General features: G+C 55.7%; 1 protein-coding gene and 1 long non-coding RNA gene across 3 annotated transcripts; one reads left to right on the plus strand and one right to left on the minus strand.

Moving 5' to 3' along the window:
• Positions 1–2,110: 2,110 nt before the first annotated feature.
• Positions 2,111–11,373, minus strand: LOC138120402 (thyroid hormone receptor alpha-like). 2 transcript variants are annotated; one of them, XR_011155856.1, is made up of 6 exons: positions 10,816–11,373; positions 9,416–9,477; positions 7,407–7,706; positions 6,850–7,049; positions 3,523–5,234; positions 2,111–2,643 (listed from the first exon to the last, which is right to left on the minus strand). XR_011155856.1 is itself a non-coding variant. In XM_069033033.1 (5 exons), exons 1-5 carry the CDS (start codon positions 10,866–10,868, stop codon positions 5,229–5,231), a joined length of 621 nt encoding a protein of 206 aa, XP_068889134.1. In that variant the 5' UTR covers positions 10,869–11,373; the 3' UTR covers positions 2,111–5,228. The 2 variants fall into 2 exon arrangements, 1 of the variants encoding a protein (XP_068889134.1); XM_069033033.1 differs by having other exon boundaries at positions 2,111–5,234.
• A 3,536-nt stretch (positions 11,374–14,909) lies between these two features.
• On the plus strand, positions 14,910–16,893 carry LOC138104499 (uncharacterized). The gene is made up of 5 exons (XR_011148089.1): positions 14,910–15,027; positions 15,151–15,192; positions 15,293–15,634; positions 15,715–16,748; positions 16,849–16,893. It is a non-coding gene; the product is annotated as an uncharacterized lncRNA (long non-coding RNA).
• The last annotated feature ends 50 nt before the right edge of the window (positions 16,894–16,943 follow it).

Here is a 16,943-nt window from a genome sequence, read left to right on the forward strand (position 1 = left end):
GGCGCGCCGGCTGCTCCCTCGCGGGGCCGCGCTGGGCTCGCAGCGCTGCGGCTGCCGGGCCCTCGCTCCCGGCAGGGCCCGGCCTGGGCCCCACCGCCCGTGCGGGAGCACCGGCCGCCAGACCCGCCTCCCGGGACACAGCCCCGCTCCCGCCCGACCCCTGCCCCGCTTACAACACCTCGAGCCATAAGTGACAGCTGGGCTTCGCAGGACCGAGCGCGATGGAAAAAGGGAATCCAGCTGAAATACACATGGCCTCACACTCCCAAGCTGTAGGGTGGTCTGATGAGAGCAAGAGCTCATCAAGACAGGTCCAGCCTAACCTGGGGGAGACCTGGGACAGAGGAGCTTGAATGTCCCATACCTGGGAAAGCAACAAAAAGCCTTAACCAAAAATTATTTAATTCATTTATATTCAGCATTAAGTTCTCCTCCCTACCTCCCCATGCCCTCCCCACGACCCCAGCCAGCCTGGGTTTTGTAGAGTAATTTTAGGGCTCCGTGTTTCTGACCAGATCTCATCTACTGTGACATCTGAAAGAGCCCAGTGAGTGGAAGGCTCCAGCCCACAGATAGCCAAGAAAATCTAAGATTTCCTTGCTGCTCATGCAGTTTTCTCAGACTGTTTGTCAAAAGTTATTGGTGGCTATTTTTTAAATGAAAGGAGTAGAGAGAAAATAGCTTTGCGGCATATTGGGCTAGCAGATTGTTCAGACTCTGTACAGGGACAATAAAGCTTTTAGGATCCTTTGATTGACATATATAATGAATGTAGCTGTCAAACTTTTGTGCAGCAATTTTATTTTGTATTGGCAAGCTATTTCACTGGCCAGGGTTTTGCATAAAAGGAATAATTCACATTGTTGTGGTGCTGCTATTTACAGAGCCTAGAGGACAGTGGCATCACTACAATATAAATATTAATATTCAAATTTCTTTTGAAATACATAATTCTGTATGCAACCTATCCTACGTGCACATCTTCACACAGGGAGAAAGGCATTGTTCTGCAGAGAGAAGGGGGCCTGGAGCCGCTGGGGGTTGTTATTCATTCACTGATTCATTCTGTAGCCTTTGAAAAGCCACTTAGTTACTCTGCACTTTAATGTTTCTCTCTGTGGAGCAGAGAACAAAGCCTCAACACAAACTGCCATCACTGTTACCAGTCAGAGTGGCAGAGGTCACAGAGCCAGCATGGGGTCAAGGGGCTGCTCTGAGCAGCCCGTGTGTGCACAAAGCCCAGGACAGCTGTGCTCTTCTCAAACAGCTGCTTTCTCCTGCCGAAGCAGCGGCAGGATCAGCTTGGGCTACCTAAAACAGCAGTTGCTGCTTGCCCACTACCTTTCTTTGATCATGAACAATAACTTGCCAAGAAATCACTAGCCTCAGAGAAAACAGGCAGAAAGCAAACGAGAGGGCAAAGCAAAACATAAAGGAGAGAGGGGGAAAAAAAAATCCATATAAACAAGGATGACTCTCACACTCTATTTGCTATGCAGTCAAGCCCACAAGTGGGTTGTGTATCTGAAGGTGGAAATACAAAGACATGTCCTGTTCCCTGGGGAAAGGTAAGCAACTTCTCAAATTATCTTTAGAGGCTGTTATTAGCCTTGCACTAGCACTGACATACCCTGTGCCCAAAGCCACAGCATGCACACACTGTATCCATAAAAAGAGATATTCACAGCTCATAGAAGTGCTCATAGAAGTGCTGTGCAGCTCATAGAAGTGCTGTGCCCGTGCTCTGGTACCAGTATCATTTAAAACAAAACAAAAAAAAAGTTTGAGTAGCAAGTGAGCGCATGGAAAGGACTTGAACGGCAAGAATTTGGAAAGAGCATGGGAATCCAGCTTGGGGTGCTGAGGTCAATGGGCACACAATTTTTTAAGAGTGTACCAGGTTTGTTTGTTCAGTCATTCCTATATTCATTTTCAATTCCAGAGACAGGAGCTTCATGTCTAGCCCCAAAATAACAGCATTGTCTGAGACAAAGCCAACTTGGTAAGGGGTACCAGAGCTTTTCCCAGCCCATTTATGTAATAAAGCATTATATACAACTGTTGGAAAACATACCAGTTTAAAAATTTTTTATATATGACTTCGGCCAGGTTTGCTCATCTTTGCCTCAGGGAAAGGGAACTGAAGCTTCTTTCCAGGGCATTGTTTCTCTAGGTGAGGCCTGATGGGTTTAGCATTTCAAAAGACTAGGAGTAGCCCCAATAAGATAAAGCCATTGAGGGAACATCACCAGAACAGATGTCAGCGGCCATCTAAGAACATCTACCCCTGAAGATCTAATTAACATCAGAAGCGAAGAAACACAGATCTAATAGGAGACCAGATACTAGGAACTACACAACTTGAGACCAATGAACACTGACCCAATTCGTTTCTATGAGTTTTGACTGTAAAAAAGATCTGAAAATTCTAGTAAAGGTCATGTGTCATGGAATGATTCTCTCGGCACACCCGGGCTATGTGTGGATGAGATGATTTCTGTGCTACATCCTGGCCAGAGAATAAAGTAGTGCCTTGACTCTCTAACATTAAAAATGTTGCTGGAAGCTTTTTTGTTTTTCCTGCAGTTTCGGTGACACAACCAGGAAGCAGAACAGGAGCTTTATGGCCCTGTTACTTGGGTCCTAAAATACAGAGAAAGAAGACAGGGCAGAGAGCAAAGAAGAAAAACAGAGCTTTGTCCTCATTCACATCATAGCCCTGTAAGGCTTTGACCAAAAGATATAACTGTATAGTGAAACATCTATGGGGGACTCTCTTGTCTGGCACAGAGGGGTTCTGCAGATGGACTTCCAGGGCGGGGAAAGAGTACCAAGTCGGCAACACAAATTACTTCAGGCCAAACTCCAATACATAACTACAGATTCCATAGATACATCCAGCCTTAAGCCCAGAAGCAATACAGGTGGGGAGAACGGAGCCTGGGTGATTTAAACTACGTGTTTAAGCAGTTCAAGGTAACTGGAAGTAGCGCTGGTGCCTCTGGGTTTCTCTGTTCATTATTTAAGGTGAACATAAAAACACAGAGTGCAGGAGCCCAAGGATGTTCCTCACTGGCTTCAAGCTGGCAGTTTCCTAAAAGCAGCGCTTGTTGCTTTCCTTGGTTTGCCGACCAGCAGTGCCACCTCCCCTCCCTGCTGCCATGGAGCTCAGCCTTCCCCAGTGTTAACAAAATGGCACGTTACTCTACTTGGCCAGATTTTAGCTCTGAGAATTTCATTCTGAACAGTTCAGCATCTGCTTTAGCCAAAACAGTTCCACTATTTCCAGGAATATTATTAAAGGAAAAATAGACTGCTTGGCACATGTTACATAAATTCAGGCAACCTTTTATATGAGGATCTCTAGCTTCAGAAGGGAAATTTTGAAATCTGGCAGAGAGGTGACCTTTGTGGTAGAAATGTGTCTATCCCTATTAAAACCTACCTAACTTTGGCCAGATTATAGAGCAGGGAAATACTGCAGTTAAGGGCGCAGTAAAGAGTTCTGAGAATTGCACTTACTTGCTGTTTCTGCTGTGGGCAAGAGGTCCCTTATCTCCTGCAGAGCTGCAGCTTGTGCTCCCCCACTACCTTGGCCAGTTATGGCTGCACAGGTCCTCCATGGCTGGATGACGAAATTACAGAGCCAAGGGTGAGCAGAGAGACCAGCATTCCATCTGACGTCTACATACATTCCCGTAATTTTCTGATACAGGACAGCCCCATCTGTCACACAGCCCAGGTTCAACGGCAGCATCGCGAGTGCTGCGCAGGCACGAGGGCACTGCAGAAAACAAACTGTGACCAAAAAAGTCAGGGCAATTACAATACATAGATGCACAGCTGGAAGAATTAATGTCAAGCAGACAATGGCATTACAGACGTCCCCTAACAATGAGGGCTTGAATCTGCTGTCTCAGTAAAACTCTCTAAATTAGGTTTGTGTGCAGCATACGGAGAGTTTCTGAAAGAAATATAAATATAGGCCATCATTCTGCAAAGCTTCACAAACCCAAACCCTTGCATTCAGGTGCCATCTCACTGACTTTGCTGCAAAATCAAGGCCATTCACGTTAAAAGCACAGACAAGAACATCTGCTCAAACTGAACTTGTAGAAAAAAGCCCCAGTCCTAGGTAAGGCAGAACACACGTGTTTTAATTTTTAAAGTCACTATGACACAGAGACTTGTTAAGAAATGCACGTGCTTTTAGATGTATAGGGCTGCTGGAAGGAAAGGCTGAAGTTTTTTTACAAATGCCTGTAGCTCATAGGTTAAGACTACCATCAGACCGATATCCTTCAACACTCCAACTTCAATACCAAAATTGTAAGAACCTCCTGCATTCCATTCCCTAGTACGGTAACAAGACAAAGTCCTCACCCACCCTGGATCGTCCAAACAATAGAATACAAGGTTGAAACGAGCCTTGTGGTTTGAGGGGCACCTTCTGCCCAAAAAGCCCAACTGTGCATCCAGATAAAAATGAACACCACAAATAGAGAGTACAAAAACCACGGAACACCGCTTCCAGCAGGCGCCCTCGTCGGTATTTAAAGGCGTGGCTCAGGCAATAGCAACAAAGCCCCGAGGCAAAAAGCCTGGGAGGTCGGGGTTGGGTTTTTTTCCATTCAAGCCACACGTGTTCCCCAGCGCCCATTACCGGGACTCGCTCCGGGCTGGCGCCGTTCCACGGTGCGAGGGGACCGGAGAAGCCACGCGACCCACGGCACCGGCGGCACTCGGTGCCCGGGGGCGGCCCCGCGCCGGGAGAGCCCCGCCCGCCCCCGGCGCCTGGACAGCTCATCCTCTGCACCTGACACACTGGGGCACCGGGCTTTCCTTCCTATGGATAACAGGGGAGAACGAGGGGGGGAAAGGATGATGGACAGATGAGGGGGAGAGGGGGAAGAGAGGGGAGTCGGGTTGGGGAGCAGGGAGAAAGGAGGGCTGGGGGGATCGGGGATGCACAGGGGAGCTGGGAGAGAGGGTGGGAGGCACTGGGGAGAGGGTAGGAGGGAGGCTGGGAGAGAAAGGGAGAGTGTGGGGGAGAGAGAAAGAAACTGGGGGGGTCTCTGCTTTCCTACCCCCCCGCAGATCCATCACCTTCATCAGCAGCTTGGGCCAGAAGCAGGGAATGTTGTGTTTGCGGTAGTTGATGTAGTGCTCAAAGGCCAGCAGATACATCTCCTGGCACTTCTCAATCTTCTCGACACAGATCAGCCCCGTCAGGTCTGCGGGAATCAGGGAATCATCAGGGGATTGTGGAATCATGGAATGGTTTGGGTGGGAAGGGACCTTAAAGCTCACTCAGTTGCACCCCCCTGCCATGGCGGGGACACCTTCCACTATTCCAGGGTGCTCCAAGCCCTGTCCAACCTGGCCTTGGACACTTCCAGGGATGGAGCAGCCACAGCTTCTCTGGGCAGCCTGTGCCAGGGCCTCAGCACCCTCACAGGGAGGAATTTCTTCCCAATACCCCATCACAATCTCCCCTTTTCAGTTTAAACCTCTCCTTGTCCTGGCACTCATTGCCCATGGAAGAGTCCCTCTCCCAATCCCATACCTGCAGGGATTCTCCCTCCCACAGGGCTGAGTGTCCCATGCACCCCCTGGGTGTTGGGGTGCCCACCCCACAGACCCACGTCAGCCTGGCAGGGGGCCCCAGGGCACCAAGGGGACCTGTGCTCCTGGGTACCAGGGATTGGGGTGCCCACCTCATGCTCCTGGGACCCCTCCCAGCCTGGCACAGCTGCCTGAAGCTCTGGGAATTGGGGTGCCCACTCCAAACCCCCCCAAAATCCAGGGGGGGCACGGTTTCCCACCCAACACACCCTGAAGATGTTGTGAGGCTCTGGCATCAGGGTGCCCACCCAACACACCCCCAAGACAGTCAGGACTCTGGGCATTAGGGTGCACACCCAGTGCACTTCCACGTGCTGGGGGTTGTGGGCAAGGGGGTGCCAACACAACAATCCCCGTGCACAGCCTCTGGGCATGGGGTGCCCTCCCAATTCCCCCTGAAGCTGCTGGGGATCTCTGGCATCAGGGCGCCCACCCAACACCTCCCCAGGACAGTGAGAACTCTGGGCATTGGGGTGCCCACCCAACACCCAACCCTGATTCCTCTGGCATGGGGTACCCACCCCATTCCCCCACTACTGGTGTGCACGCACACCTGAGGACATGAGCAGCACAGCCTGGAGCAGGGCCACCTCGGTGTCATCCAGGTTGAAGGCAGAGAGGGACTTGCCACGGTGGCATTGGGGAACGTGGTGTGGCCGTGTCACCCCTGGGACCCCCACAGCAGATGGGTCATTGGGGGGGTGTGGTGTGACTGTGTCCCCCGTAATGGACAGTGGGGTTTGGGGGTGCAGTGTGACCGTGTCCCACTCTGGGACCCCCACGGTGGACAGTGGCAGGGGGTGCAGTGTGACCCTGTCCCCCCTCCCTGAGACACCCCGGGGGGTGTGATGTGACCCTGCCCCCCCTCTGGGGCCTCCATGTCACCGGGGAACACTCGTGGCAGGGCCAGTGCAGCAGCCAGAAGAGGAAGCTGCGTGACAGGGCCAGTGACAGGGCCAATGGCAGGGCCGGGGCCACCCGCGGGCACAGCTGTCCCCTTCGGTCACTGCTCACCCCTGAACCCTTTAGGGGTGACCAGCTCAAGGACACTGGGCAATGTCCCAACCCCCCTCGACTGCCCAAGGACACCGGTGACATCCCAAACCCTGGCACTGCCACCATGTGTGTGCTGAGTGTGTGAGTGCTCAGCAGATCCTGGCTAGGGCTGGGGGCCAGGGTGGGGGACCGAGATGGTGACAGAGTCCCTCCACTGCATCCCCTCACCAGGAATTTCCGCTTCTGCTTCCAGTGGCTGCCCTGGGCATTGGTGCTGCGGTGGGCTTCTGTCACAAGGCGGATCAGCTCCCACTCCTCGGCGCTGGGGCGATGCTGCAGGGACTTGATCATCTCCTCCTTCTGCTGCCACTCCCGGTTCTCCTCGATCAGCTTCCACTTGGCTACCTGCTTCGAGTCATCCAGCACCACTGCCGGACCCCCAGCATCAGCCAGGATCCCCCCACATCAGCCAGGACCCCCCATCCATGCATCCCACAGCTGCAGCATAGCACCCCATGGTGACCCCCCCCAGCCTCCTCCTGTGGCTGCTCTGGGCATCCCAAATTGCCCCATAGCACCAGGACCCCAACCCACCTCCCAAAAGCCCCCCACTATCATCTGGGATGCCCCCCAGTCAGCTAGGACCCCCCATTCATGCATTCTACCCCACTGCTGCATCACATACCAGCCCAGTCCTGCAGCTACTCCGGGTACCCCAATGTGCCCCAGGGTGTCGGGACCCCAACCTGCCCCCCAGCCGAGCCCCCCCTCGCCCCCCAACTCACAGTCCATGGCCATGCCCACGGAGATGCACTTCTTGAAGCAGCAGAGCTGGCACTGGTTGCGGGTGATCTTGTCGATGACACAGGAGTAGGTGGGGTGCAGGTTCTTCTGGATGGTCCGACGGAAAAATCCCTGGGGAGGGCATGGGGGAGTGACCCAGTGAGCACTGCTGAGCCCCCCTAGCCCCCTGCCCCAAGTCACCTTGCAGCCCTCACAGGCGATGCAGCGGTAGTGGTAGCTGGCGGCCTTGTCCCCGCACACCACGCACTGTTCATCTTTGTCCAGGTAACTAGGGATGTACCCTGCGGGGACCCCCAGGTCAGGGACCCCCAGGGCACCCCAGAGCAGGGACCCCCGCAGCGGGGACTCATGGGGTGCTCCATGACAGGGATTCCCATGACAGGGACCCTCAGGGCACCCCAAGTCAAGGACCCCTGGAACACCCTGTAGCAGGGACCTTCCCACACACCCCACATCAGGGATCCTCCAGGAATCCTGAGTCAGGGACCCCCTTGCATGCCTCACATCAGGGACACCCCACACACCCCATGCCAGGGACCCCCAGTAAGCCCTCCCCTCCCTGTGCCTCAGTTTCCCCTCTGTCTGCACCCACTGTCTGCCCCACCACTACCCCTGCCCTGGCACGGGAAGGGTTAACACTGGGGGTGTGGGGGGGGGTGCCTGAGCCCCCCACGCCAATAAAGCCCCCATTATCCCATTATCTGGCCGGGAACCGGCAGCGGGGGGGGTCCCTGTCCCCCTGGCACACAGAGACCCACTGTCCCTGTCATTGTCCGTGGTCCCCCCGCCTGGCAGGCCAGGAACCAGCCCCCCACCAGAGTCCCCCCAGCCTCCCCACCACCGACTGCTCAGGGAAACTGAGGCACAGATTGCCCATGATGCATGGGGCGGTCCCCAGCACCCTGGGCCCCTCATGTCCCTCCCGGGAGCCCACCCTTGTGTTTTGGGGGGGCTGGAATTGGGGATCCCCGAAGGGTGAGAGGGATGGGAAAGGGACCGGATGCCTGGGTCCCCCCTGCATGGAGCACCTGTAACTCAGGGGAGTGTCCCCAGCACCCCAGGACCGCCGCACCCACCCGGGATCCCACAAACCCAGGCGTGGGCACCCCTCGAGCCCACTCTGGCGCTCTGCAGGTGCCGGATGCGGGGGTCCCTGGGTGCTCCCTCCCTCCGGGAGCGGGGCGGGTGCAGGGGATGGGCGGGAGCCGGACGCTTGGGTTCCCCCCTGGCCCCCCATCGGGTCCCGCCGGCGCCGGCTGCTCCCCGCCGGGAATGGGGCAGGGCGGGGGGCAGTGCCCGCAGGGCCCCCCTTATCGCCCACCCCAGGGCGCTGCCGCCCCAATGGCGGCACCCCGACCCACGAGGCGCCGAGGGGGATGTGGGGGACTGGGACCCCAGCAGACCCTGCAGGGATGTGGGGTGCAGGGAGGGACATGGGAGTGGGGTATCCATGGGACTCTGGGGTGCCTGGGGGACATGGGGACCTTGGGGTGTCTGCCAGGGACATGGGGTGTCCACGGGACCCTGGCGTTCCTGGGGTGCTCACAGGGGATAAGGGGTGTCCGTGGGACTCCAGGGGACCCGGTCGAGACATGAGGCGTCCGTGGGACCCTGGGGTACCTGCATGGACACAGGAATCTTGGGGTGACCATGGGGGACAAGGGATGTCCATTGACTTTGGGGGACCCAGGTCATACATGGGGTGGCCAGGGGACCCTGGCAAGGACTTGGGGCCCCCAGGGTGCCTGCCAGGGACATGGGGTGTCCGTGGCACCCTGACTTGCCTGAAGAGACTTGGGGACCCCAAGATGTCCACAAGGAACACGAAGGGTATCCAGGGGTCCCTGGTAAGGACTCGAGGCCCCTACAGTGCTCACACGGAGTGCCTGCAGAACCCGGCGAGCACATGAGGTACTCGGGGGACCCGGGGGTGCCCAGCAGGGCCATGGGGTGCCCGGGGGGGTTCGGGGGGTGCCGTGGGTCCCCGTACCTGACATGCTGCTCTTCACCAAACATTGGCTGCTCTTTCTTTTGCGCTTCCCATCCAGCCACCTACGGGAGGGGGGTGACAGGCTGAGAGGGTGCCCATGGATTCCCGCTGCACCCCCCCAAACTTCCAACAGCTCCCCCAAAACCCCCCTCGAACCCCCTTCTCTGCTGGGAAATGGGCAGCCCCCACCCGGGGGTCCCAGTGCAGCGATGTCACAGGTGGGGTCCAGCCCGGGAGTGCGGGATGGGGGGGGTAGGAGAGGGCCCTGGGGACCCCCCCCACCCAGAACACCCCTGTCGGGACCCCCCCCTCCGGGACACGACACCGCCCTGGGGGGGCTGGGACCGAGCGGGGGAAGGGAAGGGAAGGGAAGGGAAGGGAAGGGAAGGGAAGGGAAGGGAAGGGAAGGGAAGGGAAGGGAAGGGAAGGGAAGGGAAGGGAAGGGAAGGGAAGGGAAGGCGGGTGGGGGAGGGGAAGGAAAAGGGTGGGGGAGGGGAAGGAAAAGGGTGGGGGAGGGGCTCCTTCCCAGTCAAAGACAAAATGTCCTTTTGGCTGAGCGGAGAAGTGACGTCATCGGGGCTCAGCCAATGGCGGGCGGCGGGGGTCCGCGCGCGCCCGTCCCCGCGGGGGGGGCCCGGGGCCGCGGGGATCGGCACCTGCGGGGGGGGAGCCCCGGGGACCCCGCATCCCCCGGGGCCGCTCCAGCCCAAGGGGACCCCGGGCCGCCACCCCCCACCGGGGGCCCGAAATAGTCCCGGGGGGGGGTGGAGGGTGAGGGGAGGGGGCGGCTGGGAGAGGCACGAGTGGGGGGACACCATGGCGGGGCACGAGTGGGGGCATGTGGGCGTGGGGACACAGGGACACCAGGGGATGGACCTAGCCGGTGACATGTGGGGGGCAGGGGGACACGCAGGACATGGGCACGTGTGGGGATACCCAGAACGTGACATAGGGACACTTGCGGACATGTGGGGTACAGCGGGGCTGGGGGACACCTGGGGTACGGGGATGTACAGGACATGGGGACACCCAGGTTCGGAACATGAGTGGGGACACATGGGGTGGACGGGGACATGGGCACAGGAACAAAAAGGGCACCCAGGACACAGGGACACACGAGGCATGGACATATACACAACCACACAGGGACACATGGGGACACAGGGGGTACCCAGGGCACGGACACATACGTGACCACGCAGGGATGCATGAAGGCACACTGGGCACGACGACGCAAGAGACACAGTGGGCACTGGGACATGGAGACACTTGGGGACACACACGGCATTCGGACACAGAGGGCACAGCCAGGTATGGGCCACACAGGGATGTGCTGGGACACGCCAGGCGTGGTGCCACACGTGTCCGCCGCATGTCCCCGTGCTGGGGTGGGAGCTCACCGGGTGTCCTCTGGCTCCAACAGCGGGTCCAGGGTGCTGGGCTTCTGTTCCATTCACTGCAATTCCATCAAGGAGCGCTCAGCACCGACCGAGGGGGCTCCGGCGCCACGCGGGGGGCCACGGCTGGGGGGCCACGCCGCGCACCCCATGGTGCCCCTCAGTGCTCAGCACCGCGCAGCATCCCGGGCTGGATCCTGCGGGACAGGGGGGTCAGCCCAGACCAGCCGTGGGGGACACAGAGGGGACACCCAGGGAGGGGTGTGAAGCCATAAGGGACCCCCAGGAGCTGTGGCCACCGGGGAGGACTGGGTGTGAGCATGCAAGAAGGGAGGGAAGGAGGAGTATAAGGGCAGGAGAAAGAGGGGGAGCGGGGGCCTCACCTGGGCCACGCCCGGGGAGGCCGGCCCGGCCGCAACCTCCCCAGGCTCTAAGGGAGCAAATGGCGGCAGGGGGCGAATTCCGGGGCTTCAAACACCTCGGCCCCACGCACCTGAGCCGGGCCCGGGACCGCCCCAGAGCCCCGGCCCCGCCCGGCCCCGGGGCCCGCCCTGCCCGGCACGGGGGCGGCTCCATCGCTCGGGGCCCCGCCCCTCTCTCCCGGGCCGGACCCGCCCCGCGCACCGGGGCCGCTCCCGGGACCGGGGCTCCGGCTCCTGCTGGCGGCCGCTGCGGGTCCCGGGCGGCGCCGCCTCTTCCCCGGCGGGATTGGGGCTGGCATCGGGACCGGGAGGAGCCGCTCCGGGACGGGCGCTGGGGCCGAGCCCGGCGCTGCCGCTCCTGCTCCGGCCGGCTCTCCGCGGGGAGCCGGGGCTGTGCCAGCGCCCGGGCAGCCCCGGGATCCCGAGCCGGGCCCGACGCGCCGGGCCGGGCTCCGCTCAGCCCTGAGCCCCTCCCGGAGCCCGCCTTGGGCCCCACGACGCGGCCCCGGGCTCTGCCGCCAGCCCCGGACGCGGCGCTGAGTCGCTGCTCCCGAGCTCTGCGTGAGGCCGGGGAGCCCGGCTTCGGGCTGTGCCTAAGGCAGGACTCGGAGCTCAGAGACACAGACTCGCCCTAGCCCGAAAAGCCCGCTTTGAGCATCAAAACACAGCCCTTGTGCTTTAATTCAGGTCCAGCAAAATGCAGCACTTCAGTTTCTCTTTGTGAGCCCAAACACACAGGACTGGCTCTCTTCCTCAAGCCCTGAAAACAGGATTTAGTCACTGTTTCGGAGTCCCAGCACTGGCCATACCAACCTGCTCTCAGGACTCTGTAGATAGAGAAATGCTGCTAGGAAGGATTTTCTTGCTATTTTCTAAGTCTGTGAGAGACTGCACAAAATCCCAGCCCCTCCCAAGCTGCAGCTCCTCACACCAAACCTCGGGGGAATCCCTGGTGCTTCCAACACTGCTGCAACCCCACCTGGAGCTGAGCTTCCAAGGTGTCTAATCCACATGCAAGCCTGGATAGTCCAAAACCTGCAGGAAAAGAGGAGGCAAAATGAAAAGGAAAGGGGGGGAAAAAACCCAGAGTTTTGGGTTTTCCCCGCGTTTGCAACAGGATTGAAGGGCAGGATAGAGAGGTAAAGAAGTACCAAAGGCTGCAGTATTTCAGGTGATTCAGAATGGAGAACCCATTAGTTACAATAGCATTAGTAAAGGCAAACATCTCCTATTCCCTCATTTTAAGGGGTTCAGTTGAAGCAAACTCCCCTTTTTCAGCATTTTAAGGGTTTAAATCCACACTTCTACCCATGCCCTGGCATCAAATCTCTCACAAGGGAGCGAGCCCAGTACATATATAACCTAATGCTGCCCAAGAGTCCATTACTTTTCTTGTTCTTATTCATGACACTTATGGCCCTAACTAGAAGCCCCAGCAGGAGCTACACCATTTATACTACTACTATTCTTCTCTTGCCTACTTAGTTGCCTACAGCATACTACCCAGGAATGACTAATGAACAATTACACATGTTAACAAGGAATTACCCAACTCACCTGCCTATGCTGCTGAGACAAGAAGCTTCTTCTCTTACCTGTTATCTACTCTTTTGGCAGGTGTGGCTGTAGTAAAAAAAGAAGGCACCTACAGAGCCCCTTACTCCCCTGGAATTTAAGTCAGAGCAGCCAAACAGCTACAACTCCTCCCAGTGCTTTTATCCCTGATGGTAAAATTGCCTCCTCCCTTTTCCCGGGCATTGTGGGAACGAGAGGCGGGCCTGGCCAGGGGTATATTAACCCCAGTCCTGGGTAAAAGAGGCCCATTTCCTCTGTGGGGTTAGTTGGGGTGAGGGTGTCTTCTTATTTCTGTGAAGGGGGTCTTTTGGGTTTTCTCAGCTTTTTTTCAGCAGGTACTTTTGGTATCTGAAGTAATAGAGGCTTTGAAGACTCTGTGAAGAAGATAGCATTAAGTGCATGGTTCATGGCAACTTCCTGAAATTCCAGATTGTGTCAGGTACGATACTTCAGTTTTTTCAGCAGATTCATTTTGCTGCAAGAGGAAGCTACCCTGGGTCCAAGATGACATTGGAGATGGAGGCTTCTGATAGGTAAGCTAAGGACTGTAAGTATGAGTGGGAGTGGGAGCAGGGTCCCAGTTAGTAGCTGACTTGTTGGGATTTGGCTTGTATGCCACTCCACGGGTGCATTGATTTTGGTTTTCTTTGTCATAGCTGACTAAGATGCCAACCTGGTGATCACAGTGCCTTTGGAGAGGGCTGAGGTGGACTCCTTTTGCATCCAGTGTGGATTCACATTGTTGGTCACCTAAAAGCTAAGTTGGGGGCCAGGACCTAGAGATGGGATGATAGCAGGGTAGTGGGTTGGAAATTCCTGGGAGAGATGTAAAAATTAGTGTAGGGGAAAGGGATGCTCTCCAAGGGGCTTGTTAGGTAAGCTAAAGGGAGTAGCCCTACTTTTGATTGCCACTGTAGGGTGTGCAGCGCAGAGCAGTTCCAGTGTGTGTTGTCTCGTCCCGTGTGTGTTTTGTGTTTCTGGCATCCCTCGGATCAGATCTCTGTGCCTTTTATCCTTAAGGGGCTTATCATAAGCATTGGCCATCATCTCTAGGTTCTTGAACTTTCATACTTCTTGGTAGGATGCCAATGTCACTTGTTCTTTTACCAGTGGGCTTGGCCGCATCTTGGAATCACATCTTGGAAGCATTGAGTCAGATGTCTTTTGAGGCCTTGTTCCCGGCTGTACTGCCATCCATCCTTTCCAGCCGTGAGCTGTAATGTCCTGGGGCTTGTAAGATTGTCAGGAGATGGGAGCATTCTAAATGTGGCATTGTCTCTCACAGCCATCTTGATCACTGTGACTGACAGTTCTTAGAAGAGGTCACTGTTACAGTCTTTTCTTCTGCTCCTTAGAGCCTCCTTCATCCACCATTGCCACACCCTCGGTTGTCTCTTTTGGCGTCGTCTCTTCTTCTTGCCATCGTTCTTCTTGCCGAGAGCTTTTTTTATCATCCTTGTGTCCTACTGTTTGTAGTATAATGTGTTGAGTTTGTGTCTCGCCTGGAATTGCTCTGCCCTGTAGAGTAGTCCTGAGGGGGGGTAGGTGGAGAAGAAAGGAGACTTTAGAGGGAACCTTTTGCTTTGCTTAGCCACCTGAGCCATGCCTCGGACAGAGTGACTGTGGCCAGTCTGTGTGGTGTTCAGTGGAGATGTGGGAGTGGTGCAGTGGTGTCTTGCAGTTTTATAGTAGTTTGTCCTAAGGCCCACTGTTGTGGGATCCTAGGCAGTTTGCTTTGAGGAATGAGAACTTGGGAAAGGCTAAGCTTTCCCTGTCTGTCTGGGTAACTTTGACAAATAATTCTTTTGCAGATGGATAGGATGTAAACCTGATATGAACAGAGGAGGCCAGAGGAGCACAGCAACGAGGTGGGTCGGTGCCTGAAGTCCAAGCTATGGCCTGACTTTGGGCTCTACGTTTACCTCACTGTTGGGACTTTCATTTTGAAGATGTGAAGTGCTTGAAGCAGCAGGGTATTGGCACCGGGGGGACCATGAGCTGGATGAGTATTGATTCCAGCACAGAACTGGATGTTACTGGAGTTGTTGTATTAGTGATGAAACTATAAGTAGCCTTTGATTTTTTGTGTTTTACAGGTGGTCTGCAGCATTCAAATTGCTACTCCAACATGAGAGACACCCTTCCAGACAGAGGTCACAGTCGAGCACTTTCAGGTGGAACCTGCCTCGGCAATGCAGCACTTTTGGACACTACATCGGTATGTGCCTTTCCATTTTGTTTTGCCCCTTCTCCCTTGGGAAGGTTGGTCATCATTCAGCTTTTCAGGGGTGGTGTTTCATGGTGGTTATGTTGCAGGGCTGTTCTTTGTCCTTATTTTTAGGAAGTAAACCTGGATATCAGCAGTCAAGGTCAAGTGAGTGAGGTAAGCAGTGACCAGTGGACACAACCAGTTATTGCTTGGGTGCCAAATTCTGGGGCAGCTCAAAGCATGCATTGTCTAAGCATCCATTTGTGTGTTTTAGGTGGCCCACTCGTATTATGCCTACAGGGGCTGAACCCCCTCATGGACCAGCTGATGGAGCCAGTTTATCACCCTTGAGCTGCCCCTGTGAGCCTTCCAGAACTATTACAGGACTCTGCGATGAAGCCTGTACCTTTTCTGTTTGAAGGTGCCATCTGGGCAGCCTTTGGCAATGGTTGAGGAGTTGCAGCGACTCGGGGAGGGAGGGAGGAGCGAGGGTCCACTCAAGTTTCAGCAATGCCCCATCACCTTGTCTCCTTTTAACCCAGGTATACCCTGCGCCGGCAGCCTTGGAGTGCGGCCACGGTGTATGAGCCGAGGACCGGGGCGTTCTCAGGAGACGGTGAGTAGTGGAATTGTTGGGTTTTGGCTGATGTGCTGCTGAGTTCAGGCACTGATGTTTGGTTTTCTTTCTTGTAGTAGACTAAGAGAGAACAGCTCACTGAGGGCAGGAACTCCCCAGAGGACGAGGCGGCCTTCTTTTGCACCTGATGAGGATTTGCATCCCTGGATATCCGAGAGCTAAGTCGAGGGCTACACCTCAGGGAGGGGGATGAGAGTGGTGTGCTGGGTCAGGACTTGGTGGGAGGGATTTTTGAATTAGCTTTGGAGATGGGGATGTCCACGAGAGGGCCCCTTAGGCCGTGTAAAGGGAAAGTCTCACTTTTGATCACAATGCTGAGGTGTACAGGGCAGAGCAGTCCCGGTGCGTGTTGTGTCACTTGTCTATTGTGTGTTCTGTGTCTTTTGGGCATCGTGTCACATGTCTTCTGCCTTACCCCTTTGAGGGGCTTATCAGAAATGCTGGGCATCATCCTTAGCGTCTCCTTTGCATTCCTTGGCCCGACGCTGGTACTCTTGAACCTTTGACTTGCAAGCTTGGACATGCATCGGAATCGCATCTCTCTTTAGCAATATCGAGTCAGACACCTTTTACAGTCTTGTTCTGAGCTGTATTGACAGCTGTGCACCACAACGATCCATTATAACAGATTAGGACTTGTGAGAATGCGAGGATAGGTGGAGGATTCCAACCGTATGGTTCTCGGGCATCCATCTTTGCGGTTCTTGGCATAAGTCCTTCTGTTAGGGTCTTTTTCTGCCGGAGTTCTTTGAGCCTCATCGGCCTCATCTAGGTCATCTCATTGGTAATTCTTCTTGCTGAGAGTTTCCTCTCCTTGTTGCATCCCCTTGTTTGTCATCTCCTGTGTCACAGGTGTCTGTGTGTTTGGGCCGGGGCTGCTTTGCCCTGCTACATGGTCTGGGTGTAGGTGTAATAGGATAAGTCCTAGGGACTTGACATTTGTAATGTAGGGATTAGTTGGACTCAAGATGGTATTTCTAGATTGACACAAGATGTCTGGAGCTGGTAAGTTCTCATGCAGTACTTTGACTTTTGTCGTAACTTTCTTTCAGCTGCAGAGGGATTGAACCTGTGACAGAGTGCCCCATACCAGGTGAGGTGGTTCCCACAGGAAGGTCAGTCACCGTTTGTCTTTGCAGGGCAAGTGTAAATGGTGACCGTGTTACAGCTTTGTTCTTCATCTTTATTTGTAGGAAGTAATGCTGAATAGCAGTGGTCAAGGTCGATGGAGCGAGGTGAGCGGTGACTGGTGGACAGAATGAGTTGTTACTGCTTGGGTATCAGTTTC

The sequence above is a fragment of the Aphelocoma coerulescens genome, chromosome 1A (assembly GCF_041296385.1).
Source record: "Aphelocoma coerulescens isolate FSJ_1873_10779 chromosome 1A, UR_Acoe_1.0, whole genome shotgun sequence".
NCBI lineage: Eukaryota > Metazoa > Chordata > Aves > Passeriformes > Corvidae > Aphelocoma > Aphelocoma coerulescens.

Bases quoted from the DNA above. Each gene is read 5' to 3' on its own strand.
- LOC138120402 (XM_069033033.1), bottom strand. From the start codon at position 10,868: ATGGAACAGAAGCCCAGCACCCTGGACCCGCTGTTGGAGCCAGAGGAC. The intron at 7,707-9,415 runs GTACGGGGACCC...GGGTCCCCGCAG, and splicing joins GGTGAAGAGCAGCATGTCAG to GGTACATCCCTAGTTACCTG. The intron at 7,050-7,406 runs GTGAGTTGGGGG...GGGGTCCGGCAG, and splicing joins CGTGGGCATGGCCATGGACT to TGGTGCTGGATGACTCGAAG.